A 22,324-nucleotide genomic window follows, 5' to 3' on the forward strand; every position below is an offset into this window, starting at 1 on the left:
AACGGGAGCCAGTGGAGGTCTCGCGCAGGTGTTAGGTGATTTGTTTGTGTCGAGGGGTGCCAAGAACGATTCCGGCTGCGGTGTTCTGTACCATCTGGAGTTTGCGGAGCAGAGACGTGTTGATCCTGGCATTGAGGGTGTTTTCGTAGTCCAATCTGCTGGTTATGAGTGCGTGGGTGACGGTCTTCCTTGATTGGGGGGACCCATTTGAAAGTCTTTCGGAGGATGCAGAGGGTGTTGAAGCAGGTGGAGGCGATGATTGACCTGTTGGGTCAAGGAAGGAGTCAAGTACGATACTGTGGTTTCGGGCGTGGTCTGTGGGGTTGGGTGGGCTGCTGAGGGCGGTGGGCCAATGAGGTGTTGTCCCATGCAGAGGAGGAGGGTCTGAGGACAAGTGCCTCTCTCTTCTCCTGGTTGAGATTCAGGCAGCTGTGGCTCATGCTACATTCTTCATTCCTTCTTGGAAGCTGAGTCTGGTGGTGATGGGGTCCTTGGTGAGGGAGAGGATGAGCTGGGTGTCGTTGGTGTAGAATACTATGCTGAGTCTGTTCTGTCTGACGATGGTAGCGAGGGGGGCCATGTAGATGTTGAAGAGCTTTGGGGCTGAGCGATGATCCTTGGGGTACTCCGCAGTTGATTTCCGTGGATTCAGAGAGGAAGGCAGACAGTCTGATTCCTTGGGTTCTGCCGGTGAGGAAGGAGCTAAGCCAGTCAAGGGCCGTTCCCTGTGAATCAGGTTTTTCTTCCAGTGTCTCGGTCGGTGACCTTATGTTCCCATGCTCGTCGGTTTCTGGAGGGGTGTTCCTTTCCGGTGCGTCTCTGGTTACGACTTCTGGGTGTGATGGCTACCATGGTATTCACGGTGCCTTGAGCACAGTTTCATCTGCGTCCTCTTTGGTCCTATCTGTTGTATCATTGGGATCTGCTGTCTCATAATTTGTCCCTCTTGATTCCAATGTCTCTGTCTGTCCTCCCTGCCCTGCGATTGTCGACAGTATCGTACAATATCACCCAGGGGCTGCCTCTGCAACCCTCTCCTCCAGTTGTACTCACAACAGACGCCAGTGGTTTGGGGTGGGGGGGCAGGTTTGTTGGTCCCTTTTGGAAGGGAGTAGGTCTTCGAATTGGCGTGATTTGTCAGACGTGTTCCAGGCTGTGATGGGGTTCCGGGATCGGTTGTTGAATCACAATGTGGTTGTTCGTTCGGACAACATTATGACAGTGGCCTACCTGATTCACCAGGGTGGTATACGGTCCAAGTCCCTGAATGCTGTAGTGTTACTGTTGTTCGGTTGGGTGGAGGGGCACCTGTTGTCTCTATCAGCAGTGCACATCTGGGGGGTGGACAATGGGGTGGCTGATGCCCTCTGTAATTTTTTCCCCGCCTCCCAGGAGTTGTCTCTGACTCCAGTGGTCTTTCATCTTGTGTGCGAGAGGTTTGGTCTTCCTTTTCTGGACCTCTTTGCTTTCCAGCACAATGCTCAGCTTTTGCTCCCAGGTCCACCTGTGGGGGTTTTGGGGGTGGATGCTCTGACCATTCCTTGGTCATCTCACCTGCTGTATGCCTTTCCTCCTCTTGCTCTGATCCCCAGGTTCCTGTCTTGTCTGATGTTGGAGGATCGGAAGGTGGTGGTGCCCTTTTAGCCCCGGTATTCCTGGTTTCCCACTCTTCGATTGTTGGCTGTTCAGGGCCCTTGGTTGTTTCCGTTCCTTCCATCTCCCCTGCGGTCATCTCCGATGTTGTCCCTCCAGCGGCTTCGTCTGTCGGTCTGGAAGTTGAGAGGCAGGGGTGGAGGAATCTGGGTCTCCCCGAGCATTTAGCTTTGGCCAGTCAGCAGTCCAGGAAGCCGTCTACTCCTAAATCCTACGATTGTCATTGGGGTAATTTCCAGTGTTGGTGTCAGGCTTTGGCATTGTCTCCTCTGGTTTGTCCCCTGCCTGTTGGCCTTCAGTTCCTCTTGGAAGGGTTTGAGAAAGTTTTGTCTGCCTCCTCTTCGCGTGCTCAGTGGGCTGCTTTTAGGGTTTTCCGTTCCCCTTGGGGGAATTTGTCTGATATGGACGATTTGGTGTCTCGTTTACTGCACAGTTTTTCCTTATCCTATGCTGTGGTAAGGCCTTCTTTTCCTCTTTGGGACCTCCCCTTGGTGTTGCGGACTTTGGTGGCTTCTCCTATTGAGCCTCTGTCAGAAGTGGATATGAAGTTTGTTACTTTCAAGTTTGTCTTTTTGGTGGCCATTACTTCGGCCCGGCGCCCTGGTGAACTGGGGGCCTTGATGGCTCGTGAGCCTTTTTTGTCCTTTTCTGTTGATAGGGTGGTCCTTCTGTTGGATTCTTCCTTTGTTCCCAAAGTTCTGTCTTATTTCATCGCTCCCAGGAGCTAGTGCTGCCTGCTTGGAGGTCAGGGCAGGTGGCGGATGATGAACTCCAGTGGGGTTTGCTGGATGTTTGACGGGCGTTGCGGATCTATTTGGACTGCACGTGTCCTTTTTGGAAGTCTGTCTCCCTTTTTTTGTCTTTCGGTGTTTTCTTTCATGGGTGCAGGGCTTCTCCTTCGTCCATTGGCCGTTGGCTGAAGCAGGTTATTATGTTGGCCTACTCTCCTTCTGGCTCCCCGCCTGTGCCTGAGGTTCAGGGGCGTTCTACTCGGGGGGTGGCGACCTCTTGAGCTGAGGTCCGTGGGATGTCCCTGTCGGAAATTTGTTGGGTGGCTACCTGGGCCTCTTCTAATACATTTGTGAGGCATTATCGCATTCAGAATGTTCTGAGGGATGATGCTAATTTTGGTTTGGGGGTTCTTCAGGCTGTCTGCTCCTGATTTCCCTTGTTTCTGTTTCTTTCAATAAATCACTGGGTTTGCTGTTTGTTCCGTGTCCTGGTTGTTTGTTGTGGGATGATGGCCGGTTGCGGCTTGGGTATTCTCACTTGTTTTTAATGAAGGGGACTAGGACAGGAGGGACCTGGGGGTAATGTTATATTACTTACAGGTAATCTTCATTACTCCTGGTCCCATTGTCCTCGTCCCCTTCATTACATCCCTATCTTCCGTACTTACCGGCCTTCACCTGGGGCTTGGTGGTTCAGAAGGAATGCTGGGAAGGATACCATTATGTACTCCTAGAGGGAAGGGGGGGTTAGTACAAGCATTCCTTTGTTCTTTTTTCTGTTGGTGAGGTAAGATTATCTCATTTGTTTTTAATGAAGGGAATGAGGACAACGGGACCAAGAGTAATAGAGATTACCGGTAAGTAATAGGACATTCCCTACACTTAATACAATTTTAAAATATTTTGACCTTCTCATATGCCAAAAAATCGGCACAAGAGCTCTGGATGCCCACAGAGCAACATGAGCGACTAGCAAAGGAACACTCCAGTGATGGGGCGTGCCACCATATGGGTGAGGGATGTGCATCCATTTTTGCAAAAATCATTTTTTGCAAACATCCATCAGAGATTGTCATTGTGACACACAGTGACGCCCATTTATTTGGGCAAAGTTATTTCCCTTCTCTAGAGCAACCAGGTCCTTGTAGTTATAAGATTGCAGACATAGAGAGGTTGGGCCTTGATTGCTCCATAATGTTCTCTCTCTCTGTCTCCGGTTGGATACTCGTTTGCACAGCCAGTCTGGAGAACCAAAAACTCCCCAGGCAAAAATGTTCAAACCAGTCCTGCTTCCTTCCTCTCCTCGTGCTTTCCTTCTCATTCGATCGATCCATCCATTCATCTGTCCTCTCTCTCTCCTCTCTCTCTTCTCCATCTCTGATCACTTCCTCTCTAACTTCCCCCTTTCTCACACTCTATAAGCCTCCCTATGCCAGCTGCAGTTAACCATGGAGAGCTGTGGAAAGTGACAGAGGCACCAGGGGCAGCCCTGGAGTTTCAAAACAGGATACCAAAGGGCCCCAGCTCACTCGGGGAATGCCTGGTGGAATACAAGGCTTGTCTGGACTTTCTTATTAAACAAAATTAAGAAAGCAATAATCTTTTTAAAATAATAAAAATGATCTTTTGCTAACTAGATTCATCCTTCCTATTATACTTTTCCAGAGGACAAAATGGGTGAAATGCAGATTTTCATTTATGCACATGCTGCCCACTAGCAAGTCATCTTACTTATTGAACATGCCTCCCTGAAGTATTGTCTGATGATTTAAAATTATAACCAGCGGAACATCTACTGATTCCTTCATCAAATCTCCGTTTCACCAACAGGTCTCTGCTTTGAGGACGCCATTTTAAAAGACCTGAGAGAGCTTTCAGATGGAGAGGTAAAGGTTGCTGTGAGCACTGTGTACTCGACCCTTGAGGTAAGTGAAACAACCTGGACAAATTTAGACATATTGTGAAGCAGTTTTATCACCGTAATGATTGGCTTGTTGGCATTGTCTCATTTTATGGCCTTCCTATCAGAATTGTTGCCGCAGGCTTTGTCACCCAAACGCAAAGCACCATGATAAGTGAAAGAAGCATGGGTATAAAAAAATCAATGTATTCGTAATTTAAAGTCAAAGTTGTAAAACTTCATGGCACTTGCCACCGTCAGTATGGTCAACATATATATGCAAATTGTAATTGTATCTGTATAGCATTCATACACTGACAAAGTTCTGCAGTGCATTGTTATATGGGTATCATGCTGCGCTACGGGGGAATACTTCATGGAAATGGCTTTGCACCTGCAAATAAAATCCGTATGGGAAGACTTTACATGTTTGACATCTAGGGTGGTGTTCTTATCCTCGTATCTTGGGTTGCAACTCTTAACAGTGTGATGGAGGGGAGAGATGTGGGATATCAATGGCACACCGTTTTCATGCAGGACCCATGGAAAACTTTAGGAAACCACTTCACCATCAATCCTGGTCCTGAGCAAGATATGGCAATTAGAAAATCTGCTCAGTATAATCTTGTAGAGACTGGAGAGGAGAACTGAATTGAATTTAATTGAATTTGGCATTTGTAAATTGCTGCTGTTACTCCAGAGGGAGATCCACCATGATGCTACATTCATCCATGATGTAAGTCGTAGTGGTAACAATCGGATTTATAACACATTGTATTGTCCATAGGGGAACCAGGTGAGGGACAAGAGCGAGACATGTAGGGATATACTAAAAGTCATCCAAAATGCCAGCCTATATTCTGTAGTAAGAGTTTATGAATGCCTTCCTGTATTCTGTCATAGTGACTGGTGGCAGATGTCTTTATGCATAGGATACATGCCTTCTTACCATTGAATGGATTGGCTAGCGAGGGATGATGTTGGCGACCTGGACACATGTCTTCTATGCACTGAATAGAGTGGCTTGAAAGGGTTGATGGTGACGACCTGGACACAACTTTACTGAACATTGAAAACATTGACTTCCAGTGGAAAAGCGCATCCACTTCAAGACCTTGTGTACGGCTCATAAGATCTTATACTCCCATGGTCTCCCATTTCATCCAATCTCCTCTCTTGTTACAGACCCTCCCATCCCCTTTGTTCAACTGATCTTAACTTCTTAACTTGGCCACTTTCCCAAGAGTTGGGAAGGCCCGCTCATTTCATGCCAAGCTCCTGTTCTTTGGAATGCACTTCCTCTTTCCATCAGGCACACTGAAAAGCATCTGTAATTCAGCAAATCTTTGAAGGCATGCCTTTTTTCTACCTAAATTGCCTGTTTCTTCCCTCTATGAAGCTGATAGAGTCAGTTCTCTATTTGTGAGGTCCAGAGCTGGGAAGCCCCGTTGATGGGGCAGCTATGCGCTCTATAAAACCCCATAACATAACACAACATAACATAACATTGGTTTGGGAGGATTTGTAGAGTTTGGAGGGTTGATGGGAGTGACTTGAGCACATGTCTTCATAGAATTGAATAGTCTGGATTTGGAAGGTTGATGGTGACGACCTGAATTAATATTTTAAAGATGTCTATGAAGATGAGAGACAGGGAGCATAAACTTAAAGATTTCAGTAATAAGAAATCGTGGGCCAACTTCTTGAAATATTATAATTTTTAAGGCACTCAGCGATGTCTCATGAGTGTACAATCTGCAAAAATATCGATTCCAATTTGTTACATTTTGCTTAAAATAAGTGGACTTCTTTGAAAAGCATGAAGTGGGGGCCCATGTGATCTTTGTTTTTGTCAGTTTTGTGAATATGAAACTGCAAACATTTTTCTCATTTTAATTGACATTCACATTTCTTGTCCTTTTTTGGAGTTTTTATTCAAACCTGTTTGTCTAATGTATAGATCATTTACTTTAGTGAAGAATATCATCTCTTGATGCAAGTCCTTTAAAATGAGATGCTACAGTACAGTTTTTACCTATTATGTCATTGACGAGTGGTATTTCTAGATAATTAAATATGTATAGGATATCTATGGTGTTAATACTCCAATTTTACGTGTAATATTGCAGAAAATGCATATATTAGGACTGTCTGTAGATGTAACATATTTTTGTGGGTTTTAACAAAAACCATTCGCCCAAATCAATAATCTTTAAATATTTTACCAAAGCAGGCTTGATGGCTACTAAGACAACTTTTGCAGAATTTAAGCTGTAATTAATTGCTAGAAACGCACAAATAAATCTTTGTCAAGAGCTTTCAGAAAATTAGTCATGATCAGTAAGCAGTAGCGAAATAATGAACATGCACTCTTACTTGCTGTGCGTTGTTGTGAGAAATGGCTGCACTATGTGTATTCTGGGTGCCTCTATTCACAGAAGCTTGACTATTCTCCTAGGGGTGGGCAAAATTGTGAGTGTGGAAATGTAGCTATTTAGCATAATGTTTAAGAAAACGTGCCCACTTCACAGAGGGCGACACTGCTAAGGTTTTAAAAAAAACAACAGAAGACGACACTCCTTTTTTCTCTCAGGACTATGAGCACATCCACTCGTCTCGCGGGACTGTGAGCTCACCACTTGGCGGCAGTCCAGCAGAGCCCTGGCTCCCCAGACATGCATATCTGATGCCCCGCTGCCGGATGTCGCAGCTCGAGACGGATTGCTCTGGGACTGAGAATCAGTCATTGCTGAACTACAACTATTGTGTTTCCCTTCTTCCTCCCGGAGCTATGGGGAGCCCTGAGTCACAGCAGGGAAAATAAATTCCCTGCAGCTGGAAGTCTCATCCATCTTGGGTGGCACATCTGTCTGCAAGGAATATAGTTATGGTAGAGGAAAAGTGTGTATTGAAGAAGTCAGAAAACAATTCCCGCTTCCAATGACAGTGACGATTGCCTACTTTACTGGCTCTCAGGCAAAGTTTTATTTTCGCCCTACTCCTAACCATAAGATAATTTACCCAGGCATTCTACAATGATGATGCATTTTACAGCATATTTTGTGAGCGTGGCTGATCATGAGTGAGGGCTTATTCATTGCCATCTGAGCTGTCTGGTGGTCATCGGCTTGCTGCTGAGGGAAAAGACTTGGATGTGCCTTGTCTTGATTCTGTGGCAGGTGTGAACCCTGCATGAGTACAGGAAAAGGTGACCATTAGACCATGTGGTAACCATGGCGCTGCTAAGCTCCAGGTCTTCATTACATTCAGGAACCATGAAGGAGACGTAAGTAGGATTGGTCTGACGACAAGACAAGGTGGACCAGTGGAGATAATCCAATGGTTCAAGTGAAGGTCAATAGGCCCTTCACCTTACACATCAAAAGTAGATTTAAATGATGCTGAAGGCCTGCTTTGAAGGCTTTACTTACATAAGCTCAAGTCTTACTGAATGTAATTTGGATTTAACTCCTCTGACAGGGAGTATAAGCGATGCCCCCTCCCAGATAGGCAAATGTACTTTGAAGGTGTTGGTTACATATATAATGCTGCCCACGCATACTGAGAGATGAACCAACTTGTGTTGTTATTGCGAATGCACATTTCTATGGGGTTGTTGGGAAGGCAAACCAAACCATCTTTTTCTTCACTCGCATGGATTAGTACAGTGGGGGTCACATTCCAAAGCACCAGGGCACATTTTCCCATCGCATAGACTAGGAGAAATAGTGAACAACTGTGTGAAAATCTAAACCCTATGTTTTGAGCCTGATGTCCTTAACGTGGTTTTCCTCCAACTTTTTGTCTTCAATCTTCCTGTTTTTGCTGACTTTGTTTTTGCTGCTCTTAGGACTATGTGCACTTTACCACTGGTAACCATCTCCAAAGTACTTGTGCTCTCTTCCTGAAACTTGTTAAAATTGGCTCACACCCAATTGCCGCGTTTAATTTACTTGTAAGTCCCTTGTATAGTGGTACTACATTTACCCAGGGCCTTTAAATTAAATGCTTCTAGTGGGCCTGCAGCACTCATTGTGCCACCCACTGAAGTAGCCTTTTAAACATGTCTCAGGCCTGTCATGGCAGTCTGTGTGTGTAGTTTTTAAACTGCCATTTCAACCTGCCAAAATAAACCTTTTGCCAGGCCGAAACACCCTATTTTTAATGCATATAAGTCACCTCTAGATTAGGCTCTAAACAACGCCTAGGGCAGGATGCATTGTATTTAAAAAGTAGTACATATACTTTTGCGTTTTACATGTCCTGATAGTGAAAACTCCTAAATTTGTTTTTCACTACTGTGAAGCTTACCTCTCACATAGGATAACATTGGGTTACATTATTACATTTAATAGGTGATGGCTTTCAGATGAGACCAGGTGGGAGATCGAGTTTGGTCTCTAAAGAATTGTAATTTAAACCCTCTTTAATTGTTAAGTTGGTTTTAAATCACAATTCTCAAAATGTCCCTTTGAGAAAGTTGGCATTATCGTGTCCCAACATTTGGTGCCTGCAGCCTGTATCCTGGGTCACATGACTAGGTGTAGCTGGCAGTTGATCTTTGTGTATCACTCCCAGACAGTGAGACAAAAGGTTATTGGCAGGATGTGTCATCTCTGTTTTGTTGAGGGAGTTATGCTGTCACCTACCACACTTACATATCACAAAGACCCTGTCTCAGCACACTCACAAATGGTTCACACTACTCTATTGTGCCCTCAGACAAACTGGGGATAGGGTAGGGAATCATGAAATGCCAGACACCTGTGTAAGGTGAGGACTCTAGAAGCTACTCCCAATTCAAAACGGGTGCCAAATATAAATATTGGACCAACTCATCCTACTCTTCATTGAACATCTGGACTAGCGGAAGACTCAGAAAGACTGGTGTGCTGCTCTGTTGTAAGACGAACTGCTATTCGGCTGCCTGAGTAAGGATTGAACCTGCATCTTGAACGCCAAGACCAGCAGAGTGACTCTGAGGGGTAGTTGGCTGGCCTCCTGATCAGAGCCTCAGGGACAGAAAAGGCTCCTACCACCTTGAACCCTGTACATGGAATTTGCCTGCTTTGATTCTTACCCCCAAGGTGGTGCCACAACAGTCCTGGACCCCTGGAAGAGGGCCTGAAGGTGATCTGCCAGCCCAACTGTGGTCCTAGCAGAACTGATGCTGTGCAATGCATCACCTCGCAGCCTTCCATCGGAACCGCTGCTGTGTGATCCATCCCTGACCCAGGACCTCGCAGCTCCTCAGAATCGCCACTGCATGATGCATCCGTGATACAGGACCTCACATTGCAGCCCTGCAGCTACTCAGAACCGGCACTGCAAGGAGCATCCTTGATACAGGACCTCGCATTGCAGCCCAGCTGCTCTTTAGAACTGTCAATGCACAACACATCCTCGATGTAGAACCTTGTATCGCAGCACTGCAGCTCCTAGGAACTGGCGCTGCACGACGCATCCTCAACGTGGGACCTTGCAATTCTCTGCAACCAGGATTTAAGGTACTTTGTTCAGCAGGCCTAACTTAGTCCCTGTATCCAGCCCGCACTCCTTCATGGTTCCCCTTGAACTTGTAACTTTGTCCCGGTATGGTGCAACCAGATACCCACAGTTGGTTCTTTGTGCTTTTAAGCACAATTTTTCCTAAATTTTTGTCATTTAGTTGTCAAATAATATATTAACTTTTACTGTATTTTTCTAAAATGGTGTGATTTTTCTTTACTGTTTTCACTTCATTACTGCTTGAAGTGTTGCATAAATAATTTACATAGTGCCTATAAGTTAAGCCTGACTGCTTTTGTCCCAAGCTACCAGAGGGTTGAGCCTATGTTAATTTGGGTTTTGCTTGTGTTGCACCCTGACAAGAATTGTGGGAACTGCTTGAGTAGGGTTTCACCCCCCCACCCCATCAACAAGTACCCAAATTTCCTACCCCATGTCTGGCATTGTTGGAAATGGCTATTTTTGCAGGGTTATCCCCAAACTTTCTGTTTCTTCCTCCAACTTTTTCCTGACCTGTTGTTGTTGGTTATAGGACTTTGGGCGCTTTACCGCTGCTGATCAGTGCTAAAGTGCATATGCTCTCTGTGTAAATTGGGTTTTGTGATTGGTTATCCCTGATTGGCATATTTGTTTTACCAGTAGGTCCCTAGTAAAGTGCACTGAGTGTTCCAGGGCTGGTAAATCAAATGCTACAAGTGGGCTTGCAGCACTGATTGTGCCACCCACATGAGTAGCCCTGATAAGATGTATCAGGCCTGCCAACGCGGGGCCTGTGCGTAGTTTGTTAACTGCTATGTCGACTTGGCAAGTGCACCCACTTGCCAGGCCTTACCCATCCCTTTTCTTACACATAGGACACCCCTATGGTAGGCCCAAGGTACCCCCTGGGCAGGGTGCAGTATATGTGAAAAGTAGGACATGTACTGGTGTGTGTAACATGTCCTGATAGTGAAATACTGCCAATTTTGTTTTTCACTATTGAAAGGCTACCTTGCCCATAGGAAAGAATGGGGAATGCTTTGTAACATTTTACAAGCATATCTTCCCATAGGGATGAGATAGAAAAATGGAGTTTAGTACTCCTGAACTCAGAATTTAATAACACATCTTTTTAGTAAAGATGGTTTTTAAATTGTGTGGTTGAAAATACCATTTTTAGAAAGTGGCTATTTTCTTGTTCAACTTTCCTGTGTGCCTCTGCCTGTATGTGGATTGACTGTCTGGCTTTGGAGTGACAGGGGCTGGGGAGGTGCAGTGGCTCCAGGCTTCTGGATGAGCTAGCACCAGGCTGAATAGGCCTGTTCTTCATTTGGAGTGGTGGGAGGAGTAGCACCTGTACCTGAATAGGGCTGTGCCTGCCTTCTGCAATGCTGGCTCCGCCCCCCATGGTGTGTCTGGGACCAAGGCCCACACTGACAAAGTATGTTGTTGTGCACTGGCAGAGTTCCCCCAGAACTGGTTTGAACTGGGCTCAGAGTCCCTTGCACAAAGAGAGCAAAGACATTTGGGGTATAAGTATAAGATCTAAAACCCCTGAACTTTAGATCATTCCTGGAATTCAAGATGAACCTTTGCCAAGGAGAAGAGCTGTAGAGACTGAGGAGAAGTACTGCCCTTGCTGTGTGTCTGGGGTTGGCCTGCAGTTGCTGTTTCTGCCAAGGAAAGGAGAAGGACTTTGCTGTGTGTTGTGTCCCCTGCTTGAAGGAGATCTCCAAGGGCCCTCCTGTTCTGAAGTCTCAGGGACACAAAAGACTTCTTGCAAATCTGCTGGTGCTGCTGGACCCTGCATATGTGAGCCCTACCCTTTCCTGAGGTGCCTCCTTCCAGTTACAGGACCTCAGAGGTGGGTTTTGCAGCTAATCTCTACAAGAACCGGCGCAAAGTATCGCAAAGCCGTGGAATGTCTCTCGGAACCGGCGCTGGACAACGCAAAGCCTCGCCGGGCAACGCAAAGTCTTGCCAAGCAGCCCCCAGCACTGACGCCGGACGGCACAAAGCCTCGCAAAGTGACGCATCACCTATGGTGTGTCAGGCATCGTACCTGTGCACCACGTTTTCCACGCATCACCCGCAGACCAGAACCGTCTTGGATTTTGATGCCTCACTTCCCCCTACAGTCCGGATTCGATGCATCACTTCAACTGTGTGCAGCAGAAATGTCGTCTTGCCTCCCCAGGGACTCGGGAACTGATGCATCGCTGTGTTTTCCAACGCTTCATTTCTCTGCGGGTGTTTGGCCTTGTGAATTTTGACGCATCTTCAGGTACTTTTTGTAAAAGTCACACATCCATAGTTTTCCATGGTACAAGTTCTTCAAACCCTTTTAAAAGTCATTTTTAACGGTGTATGTTGGGATTTCTGTTGTTTTGGTCTTGTTTAGTAAAGATACTTTATTTTTCTAAACCGATGTGCTGTCCATTTGTGGTGTTATCACTGTGTTACTGTGAGTGTTGGTACAAATACTTTACTCATTGCCTTTGGGATAAGCCTGTCTGCTGCTTGTGCCAAGTTACCAAGGGTGTGACCTGGGGTTATCTAAAGTGTGTATCCCCCTTACCCTGACTAAAAGTAAGGGTCCCTATTTGGACAAAGGTACCTACCTCTGCCATCTAGAGACCCCCATTTCTAACAGGCATGTTCATAAGTATCAAAGTATTTATTTTATTAAATACAACTGCATCATTAAGGGACAATCAAACTTCCCAATCGCTGTAATAAATGTGTAGCAGTCAAAATCACACAAATTATGACAACGTTTTAAAATGAATACACACTAATGGTCGCCCAATCTTTGCTGGCAGTGTTGAGAGTGGATGCATTGAAGCAACAGAAATAAGTATTTTATCTCTGGCACTCTGTGCAGCATGATCATGTTATGACCATGCGCACAGCCTCCCTCCTGCTCCTCTTCTAAAGGGACAAAAGATCAGGTCCCTCATTTACTTTAGAGAGGGGACTTGCCAGCAGGCCAAGTCAGAGGAAGCTCTTGCCTCCACCCTCCTGGTGGAGGACCACTACACTATTTTGAGAACCCATCAGGCAGACAGGGACCTCTGGGCCTTCATCGGCTCTGCCACTGAAGCGGCTCTGCTGATGGAATTGACACTCTGCCAAGGTGGTGTTATATTTCTTGCACCCGCTCTACAAAATATGTTTTCAAAAAACAAGTTACCAAATTGGGAGTGTCTTTCTTTGAAACAAGAAACAATGACTTTGATGCACAGGGTGTATGGCTCATTTTGCATTTTCTTTACCTGGGACGCCCATACTAAATAGTGCAGGACGACCATCACCTTAACGACTCTGGACAGATGAAATACGCACAAGTGTCCTGTGGGATTCATTTAAACATTAACATATGATGTTTGTGTCTGTGTAAATGAATTACCCGTACCACTGTTATATGCCTCATTCAATGTGTCGACAAATGCAAATGCAAATAAGGCCACTCTTTTCCCAAAAAATGCTTGGTGTGTTTATATAAGTAAACAAATATATAGTCAGAGTTGAGACAGTGAAGTGCTCATGATGGTAAGAATATTTACAAATTGTCATGAAATTACAAGATCATAGGTTGTATATCCAGTTTTACATGGGGGTAATCTTTAAAAATAGTTAAGAATAATGCCAATAAAACCACTGATGCATGGGTCTCATAAGGAATATGCCCTCTGTCATGATATTCTTCTGTGATTATTCCATGTACTCTATTTTCTAGTTTCCGCTTGTATTTCGCAACTGGGATGGAGTAACACTATGGTGCGTGTTCTACATAAATATTCAACTGATGGTGTGACCCACTTGTCAATAGCAATTGCTTGGCTCTAATGGTCTTATATTCAATGCTAGGGCATAATGATCAACCCCGGATAGGCGGCATTTAAATGGGAGTCCAATATGAGGTTCCTCCAATCGACTATGCCAGACCCACTACAGCGTATATGTCTCAACTGCTAGCAGTCCGCGCCATGGGATAATGTTATGTGGGAATACTTAGCCCAGAGGGTCACTTCCTATCTTTTTTACACTGCTGCCGACGAACCACCACGTCATAGGTTTACACCAGCAGAGCCAGCGGAGAGTCTGCTAGCATGTATATAACACTCCCCCCAACTCTAAATGAAGTGGACGAAAATATTAATTGGCGGTCAGAAGCTGTGCCACTTTCCAGCAATGCAGACACTCTGCCAAACTCTAAATGACCCCACAAGTATCTACTTTAGGGTAAGGAACTCTTCAATATTCAGAGAGGGCAAGTGTGATCATCTTACAGCTATTTATTTTGCAATGTGCATATAGACAAGGGCAGCCTATCAGTACTCTGAATAAAATGCACTTCACACAAAGACATACTTAGTAGTAACAGCAGGCATATGAGGGTGCATATACATACCGACGGGACAAGGTACATTCTGTTAAATCTTGGCATGGGAGCCACGGTGGACCACGAGGGTGTGAGTGGCTCAATCTGTGACTTATTGGAAGCACAGAAACTCTAGGTGTGTCTTCATGAAGATGTTTAGTCAGCCTTGGAATCAGATGGAGTTGACAGACGATTCCAGTGATGCTGCCCTTCTAAGGAAAGGACACAGCCTTCCTTATGTGGGTATATTGAAGCTGAACACATCTCGGGATAGACTTGTAGGCAATCAGAGGTTGGTTTCAATTGGTGAAGATTTCTTTTTGCATGAGCAGGGGACCAAGGCAACAGAATGCACTTAGGAACATAACCTCAAACTGAGCGACATTGAGAGCCATGGATGAGGGTGTCTATCTGCTCTCAGCTTCGAGATCTAAGGAAGGTGTGTAGCTCTTAATTGTTTTAGCCACTCTGTGCATTCTGGAGACCGAATGTCTTATCCCTGATGCTCGGATGGTAGGTGCAACTGTCAACCACGTTATGGATAAGCTGCAATCAAATTGAATCAACCACGTTAGAGGAAGATGCAATCAACTTGCAAACTTTCCAGCAGATAGTGGGGTTTAGAAGTTTTGCCTTGTTAGGATGTGGGCGCCTTTGAATGTCCTAGACAAACTGGCCCACTCCACTTTTCCTCAAGCAAGTGACTAGCCTGGCCTTCCAAAACCCTTTGTCCTATCAGATGAAAATGTATATAGGAGCCTTTGACATTGATGGAGTCCTGCTCTTGTTGGCAGTTCTTGTGTCTAAACTTAGGAAAGGAAATTAATTCTTTAAATACAGGCATTGGTAAACAGGATTAAGATCATTCTTGTGTGCTTGCTATTAGGCAGGGCTTTAAGTGGGCCGGGTCTCACCGGGTCTGAGCACCGGCAGTGTTTTTAAGGGGGCCTCGAAACGGGTCTCTATTGGGCTTTGTTTTGTGCCCTGGCACAGGCGGTCCATTTCTTTAGGTCTCGCCTGGCGAAAGCAGCGCAAGCGCTGCTCTTGTCAGAGAGGACCTCTTGGAATCAATTCTCCCCGTGGGCTCATGCACACGTCCTCATGGACAAAGATGGCTGCTCTCGCCATCTATCCAATGCAGACAGCATGCGTGTGTCCGTGGGACAGTGGACAGTCCCACGCCATTTTGTTGTGAAAGCTCGGGTCTTCCCGTCGCATACGCGAGCGCACGCGCGCATGGCGGTGTGCTTTTAAATAACGTGGCCTTAGCGCAATCGCTTTCGCGCGGCCGCGCTAGTCTCTATTCTTGTGGCGTTTGGGGTATGCTTGCCTCGCGCTTCAATATTCTCAGCAACTGTTGGTTACTATCCCTCTGACAGTCGGATGCCTGGCTTTCTGTGGGCAGATGCTGGCCGTAGGACGGATTATCATACATTAAATCTGTTTCTCCACACCGCTGCCGACGAACATCTCCTCTTACAGCTGTGATTATGCACTTTGTGTCCTACAAGAGCAGAGCCTACCAGGAAGGGCAAAACTTAATCAAAGGAAATAGAATGCTGCGTCCCATCTAACACACCACACAGTACCATCCATTCAGGTAGAAATAGCAACTAAATCAGGTTATTACATAATCCAAGTGTCTGAAAGAAGGCGGATTCTGTGCACACTTGATGCTGACTTCCCCTGGACACGACCCTGTCTGGCAGGTAATTCACAGTTTCACTTTCAAGATCTTTGTTTTCTCCAAGTTACATGTTACAAGACAACAATAGCTGCCCTCTGAAAACAAAAGCCTGTTTGTTTATCACACTTTATACCACCCTTTTGTAGCTTTCAAAGGATACAAATATCAGGCTGTATTATTTGCCCAATTTAATCACTAAGAGGGTCGCGCGTGATAACCAGATCACTGTCGACATCAGCAGCGAGCGTTTCACTAAAAGAGCAATCATGACACTTTACCAGCAAAACACGAGGCGCATTCTTAGGCGGCTCTGTCTTATTATCAATGCACATTTATTTGCTTTTCTTATTCATGAAGCTCGTATATGACGTGTCTTGGAGGTGATAATGAAGCACAAACAAGCATGAATTATGGACCGGAAATAAACATATGTTTTCACCTAAATAAGTGAGAATTGTGTTACTGTCAGGAAAATCTTTGAGAATTTATTCCAGCACCTGTTCCCAGCTGCATATATATTAGCATTGAGAGGAACTTTTAATTGGCTTCGTCCAAATATTAATCTGGAGGTCAGGAAGGCAGCGGGTACGCTGGAGATAAGACGTGGTGCCCTAAATCGTTCACAGATGAGCCTTGGGTGTGAAAGTGAGGGGAGAAAGACAATAGCTGCGTGCAAAACTGAACACCTTATAAGGTAAAAACATTTAAAAGTTCCATATGTCAGCTACATTTCTTCTTCCATGTGGGTATCTTTGTATGTTAAAAGCACCAGAGAGCTGCTGCTGTGTGCAAGACAGCTACCATCTTCAAGCTAAGGGAAACATTAAAACAAACTTAATCAGCAGATGCAAATGGGAAGAGATGCATTTATGACTCTTTGGGGCTGATTAGGAATTGCACTGTACTTGTTTAGAGCGTGGGGGTAAATCTGCAGGTGAAATTTAAATTACCGTGCAGTAACATCGCACCAGTACCATGACATTATGTATTGGAATGGGGAATTGGTCTGTGGAGCTGGACTTCCTGGTTGTAAAGCCACACAGAATTCCCAGTTTTAAGGCATACATTCACACCTGCTCTGAGAAAATTAGTGCCTGGTAAAATCAGATTAGACGCTGGAACGCCCCACCAATCATTATCAGGTGGATTAGAATTCCATACGGTAAACCTGTTTCACCTGTCTCATAATAAGAGTTGGAATTGGGAATTACCATGTGGAACTGGATTTATGGTCACCAAACGATGCAGAATTCTAAATTCCATGGGATTTGATGCATACATTTACCACCTGATCAATGTATGTGGGAGCATCTGTGTGGGGTGTGGATTGAGGGAGAGGCTGTGGGTATTAGGAAGGAAAGGGGCATAGAAGATGGGGCAGGGGGTAGAACTGAATGCGTCCCCACCAGAAATAAAAAAAACAAATCGGGTGATGAGGCTTGACTTCTACAGCCAAAGTCTCCTACGATTTTAGTAAGTAGAATTACTGCCTGTAAAATGGGGTCCGGTGTTCCAACAACTAGGAATACCAAGTGCTTTAACGCTGATCCACTCATGATCCTACAGTAATTCCTCTCTGCCTGACTCATAACCATGGCCCTTTTCTGAAAGAGACAAACAACCAGAGTAGGTAACAAGGGCTGAGAGTCGCAGGTGTGGCGTAACGGCCAGAGACGCCTACTTTGGAGCTGGCGGTCTGCGTCGACTCAGCCTGTGATTCTGAGCAAATCATGTTACCACCCCGTGCCTAGAAACAGAGCCTAGGGCCATCTTTCTTCTCGTTCCTCTGCCTCTCTCCTCTCTTTTCAGTCCCCCCGTTTCTTGCCCTTTCTGTTTCCCTGCTACTTTCTCTCATACCCAGATTTTGTCCCTTTTCTCTGTCTTTTGCTCCCCTCTTCTCTCTAATACCATCACACTACGCACATAACTAATATCATTACAATTGTTTTTTGGGGGGGTGTAAACTTGCATATACCACCAACATACACACCAGCAAAACACACTACACACATACATCCCACCAACACACATCATATCACAACTCACCACTATATTCCACACCATGCCATTACCCTTACGTCACTAAACTAATCACAACTTGCACACAAACTTTATAGTATTAAACGCAACAGCTACATTGCTCTATAACATACCTTAAAAACATTACAAAAATCTCAGGCTAAACACTTATAAGGTCCCAAAGGCGAGACCTATTGTCAATGCCAATGCTTGTTTTCCGGACTGCAGTGACAGCAGGCACATCATGTGCGTGTGGTGTGCGTTATAAGGGAAGGGAAATCCTTGAAAGAGATTCGTTTTCTCTCTGGATTTCCCTTCTCTTTTTGAAAGTCAGGAGCAACAACATTGTCCTGGTGTCACCAGGGCTTTAAGTGGACGTTTTATCAATATTATATACAAGCCATAGTTTCTGCTTATTTATCTTATGCAACCAGCAACCATTGACAAAGCCAATAGTCCTGACTTGTCGGTATGATGTGACTTGTTGTATCACATATCTGGATGTAATGACAAGAACAGCAAAAATACAAGTCGGGCAGCACACTGTTGCTAAACACAGATTTTTAGTTTATGTGTTTTCAAGCCACACCCTTAATTACATTGACCGCGCCCCTTTGAGAGACCCCCCCCCCCCAGTTTTTTCATCCCACTTAAAGCCCTGCTATTAGGTATGTGAAAATGTCCATTTTGAACAAGTGTACATTCTAATGTAAAAATATGTAATTTACAACAGATTGTGTATTGTTTCCAACGCGGGAAGACGCCTTTCGTCCTCGGCAGCCGTCCCCCGCTTTGCAAGCAGCCGTGTACCCGCCTTTCATCAGACTGTACACCCAGACAGTCGGATCACTTATCTGTCGCGCTGAGATGTTGAAGCGGGAAGTTAGACAGCTATTTGTAATAATGTGGCCGGGCACGGGGGAAAAGCTCTGTTTGAAGTGGTGTTCTCATTACATGCCCTTTGCCGCCCGCCATCTCCCTCGGCCCCGAGGAGCCCTCCACTCCAGCGGGTTTCATTTCCAGCTTCGCGGTGCAGTGGAAGAAATCGTGACTTTGTGCTTGTTCGCTGTACCCGGGGACCCGCCATTTCGTTAGTCCATGATTAGTCTCGTCCTAGACACAACGCTAATCTATGTTTTTAACATTTTGACTTCTTGATGGGCCTAAATTGCTTTTCGCAGACAATCTTAAGCTTGCATAATACGGTAAGCACATACGGAAGAGGCATATTTCCACATTATCTATCTTATTTTTCAGCGTCATTTGGTTAATGGGGTGGGAATAGCTGTACCCTAATTTATAGTAAATGTAAATTGCTGCAGCTGATGTGATGAATTGTTGACGCTCAGCTAACAGTCTTGCACTCACAGGAGATGCAATGAAAAACTGTCTTTGACTGTCATTTTCAAATATGGAGTGCAATTAATCAGTTTTTAACTAGAACGTCGCATCCCACAGTATATTGTGATGACTGCAAGAGAATGCGGAATTCCAGTGAAGATTCCAGGTGGTTGTAATTACCCATACTGGTCGTAATCTCCGCATGGAATTCGTGCACTTAATAGGTAAGCCTCACATAATGGGGAATAACTGAAGCTGTTTTTCTGGGCAGTATTCTAAATGGAATTCTCGGTTCCGTGGGATGTACCACGTGCTCAGAGCAGGTGGTAAATATCTGTTAGGGCTGATGTGTGTATGGGCAGGTAGGGAATAGGCGCTGGAAGTAGGGGTGCAGGGGTGTATGCTGTTGTTTCGAAAGATTGCTTAAAATTTGTATTCAATCTTCTCACATTTACTGTGTGTTCAAAGATCAAATGTCATTCTTGTCTTCTGACAAATTGTTGCTTATTCTTTTAACATGGAGATTGGTGCTTACTATTCTTTCTTTGACTGCAAACTGTGAGGATTTCGCAAAGTGAACTATGGGACAAACTTGCTGGTGTGAAAGCAAAGGCTGTACGATGTAATTTTCTTCCAACACAACAAAATGTAATTGTTGGACTTGGCCTGTTTGCAGGGTCATCCCAGAACTTTTTACCTTCCTCTGCTGATCAGTGCTAAGGTGTGTGTGCTCTCTTTTGTAAGCTAGTTAAGATTGGTCTACACCTGTTTGACATATTTAATTTACCTGTTAGTCCCTTGTACAGTGGTTTCCCATATACCCAGAGCCTGTAAATTAAATGCTACTAGTGGGCTTGAAGTGCTGCTTGCACCAGCCACCAAAGTAGCCTTTCAAAAGGCTTGCACGCGCAGTTTACTGCTGTAGTGAAGTGGCATGTAAAGTGGTTGCCACGTCTGAAACTCCCCTTATACTACATATATAACCTTTAAGGTAGGCCCTAGCTAGCCCTATGAGCAGGGTGGTGTGTAGGTAAAAGGTAGGACATGTGCCTTAACTGTCTGGCATGTCCTGGTAGTGACAAACAGCCTATTTGGTTTCTCACTGCTGTGAGGCTGCCCTCTCATAGGTTTGCATTGGGGATTCCCTGATATGCGCTTCAGTGGTAATTTCTCATCTGAGAGGGGTAGCGTGACCATGTTTGGAATAGTAGTGATAAACCTGCTAATATGTGAATGCAGATTTAATATTACTATTTTAGAAATGCCACTTTTAGAAGCGGGCATTTCTTTGTGCTTATGAGTCTTGGTGCCCTGCCTGGATGTGTATTGACCGTCTGGTTTTGACTGACAGGAGAAAGGGGATGTGCATTCACACACAGTGGGGTTGAGGTGTGTCCTGCCTTTCCTGGGTGACTCAGCACTAGGCTGAATAGACCTTGGCTGAATTTGAAATAGCGGTAGGAGTTCCCCTTGCACCTCAATAGGCCTCGTCTGAATTTGGAGTGGTGGGAGGAGTTGCACCTGCACCTGAGTAGGGCTGTGTCTGCCTTCTACAATGCTGTCTCCGCCCTCCTGTTTTCTGTCTTGGGCCAGGGCTTACAATGTGAATGGGGGGTGTTGTGCACTTTTACAATGTGTCTGAAGTGCCCCCAGACCAAAGACTTTGGCACTATAAGTACAGGGGCTGTGCCCCATTAAAATGAGAAGACATTGCGTGGACTTGGAACCAGACGCTGCTGGTTCTGTATGCTGCCCCAGAGGATTACTGTGCCACCAGAACACTGCCACCTGGACTTTGCCTTTGTGGGCTGGCCTGAGCCTACTTCCTGCTCTGGGTCATCAGTGATCTCCCAGGGTTTTGTGGCTTGCCATGTGGGGTTTGAAACAGCTCTTGGTGAGTGCTGTGTTTTCATACCCTGTTATTTCGAAGCGTGTGTGGAGCGGTGTCAGGGTCTACAGAGTGCTTTTTCTGTAAACTATTTTGTGCCAGGAAGTGCTCTCCCCCCTTTGTTCTTTAATGCAGCCCACATGCCCGCTGTGAAAGTGCAACACCGCAGTTGACTTGGCTTGAGATTCCCCCAGCCGAGGGGGAAGGGAGGAGCTACATTAGGTGTTTCCGGTGGTGACAGGCCACCTAAAGCGTGGGGCCAGCTGCGAGTCCGAGCATGGCTGGGAAATTGGAGATTGCAGACTCCTGGCCGTTGCCCGGCAACCAAGGCCACACCCGGAAGGGATCGAGCTACGCGGTTGCAACCAGCCACCTCTAATCTGGCGAGAAGAAAGAGAAGCAGTCTTCTGCCTGACCCTGCCCAGCGCCTGACGGAGTGTTGGAAGTGAGACAAAAAGAAGAACTGAGGGAGCGTCTGGCCGAATCTACACCGGGCCGACGCAGGTCCTTTTCTGAATACCAGGTCAGCAGAGACTGGAGGAGGGTGGGTGAATTTTTCCTCACCGCTGGCCGCTACAAGGAGGGCCCTGGTGAGGTTTCCTGACAGGCCGAGGCAGTGGCCCCTCTGTACAATCGTGGGAAGTTGCACTTGTTAAAGTTACCTTTGCAGGGGACCAAGTGAGGCCTCCCAGCCCCAGCGGCATTTTTGTTGTTGGAAATTGCAGCATTCCCGGTAGTAGCTGGGCAGATGGCCCAGTAGCCTGAGAGACCCAGGGAGGCACCCTAAGGCATGCAGGAGTGCTGGTGAAATTATAAAACCAAAAGTGGTAGGCATGCAGGGAAGCAGCACCCTACTGGTTCACCGTGATAACGGGTGACTTTCGAAAGCTGCTCCTAACCTAACTGCTGCTTTTTCATGCCCTAATGTTAGGTTTTAGGACCTATATTGGCCAGAGTAACAACTATTATGTTCAGGAACGGTATGGTGTATATGATACAGTGATGCCCATGATTGATATCACATTTCGTGCCCTGATGTAATTTGTTTTTGATGTTAAGGTTCCCAAGCATGCACAGTACGGTTGACCCCTATGCTGTTATGACCTAACCTGGTGCATTACCTGGCATAAGTCTTGACTGTTAGCATAACGGATGTAATTTGGATGGCTGCATTGTCAGGATGACAAGTACGTTTACAGTATTGCCAGGATTTGTACATGTTGAGGGTGTTTTG

The 22,324-nt window shown here is 45.7% G+C and overlaps 1 protein-coding gene across 1 annotated transcript in view; it reads left to right on the top strand.

Moving 5' to 3' along the window:
- The window catches only part of LOC146866111 (protein prune homolog 2-like), a 1,273,164-nt gene that overhangs the window by 385,516 nt on the left and 865,324 nt on the right, over positions 1 to 22,324 (top strand). Inside the window, exon 6 of the mRNA XM_085633391.1 lies at positions 4,215 to 4,309. Within this exon, the coding sequence (XP_085489517.1) occupies positions 4,215 to 4,309 (95 nt within the window). The remainder of the gene's footprint in view (positions 1 to 4,214; positions 4,310 to 22,324) is intronic.

The sequence above is a fragment of the Triturus cristatus genome, chromosome 2_1 (genome assembly GCF_964204655.1).
Source record: "Triturus cristatus chromosome 2_1, aTriCri1.1, whole genome shotgun sequence".
In the NCBI taxonomy this organism is placed as follows: domain Eukaryota; kingdom Metazoa; phylum Chordata; class Amphibia; order Caudata; family Salamandridae; genus Triturus; species Triturus cristatus.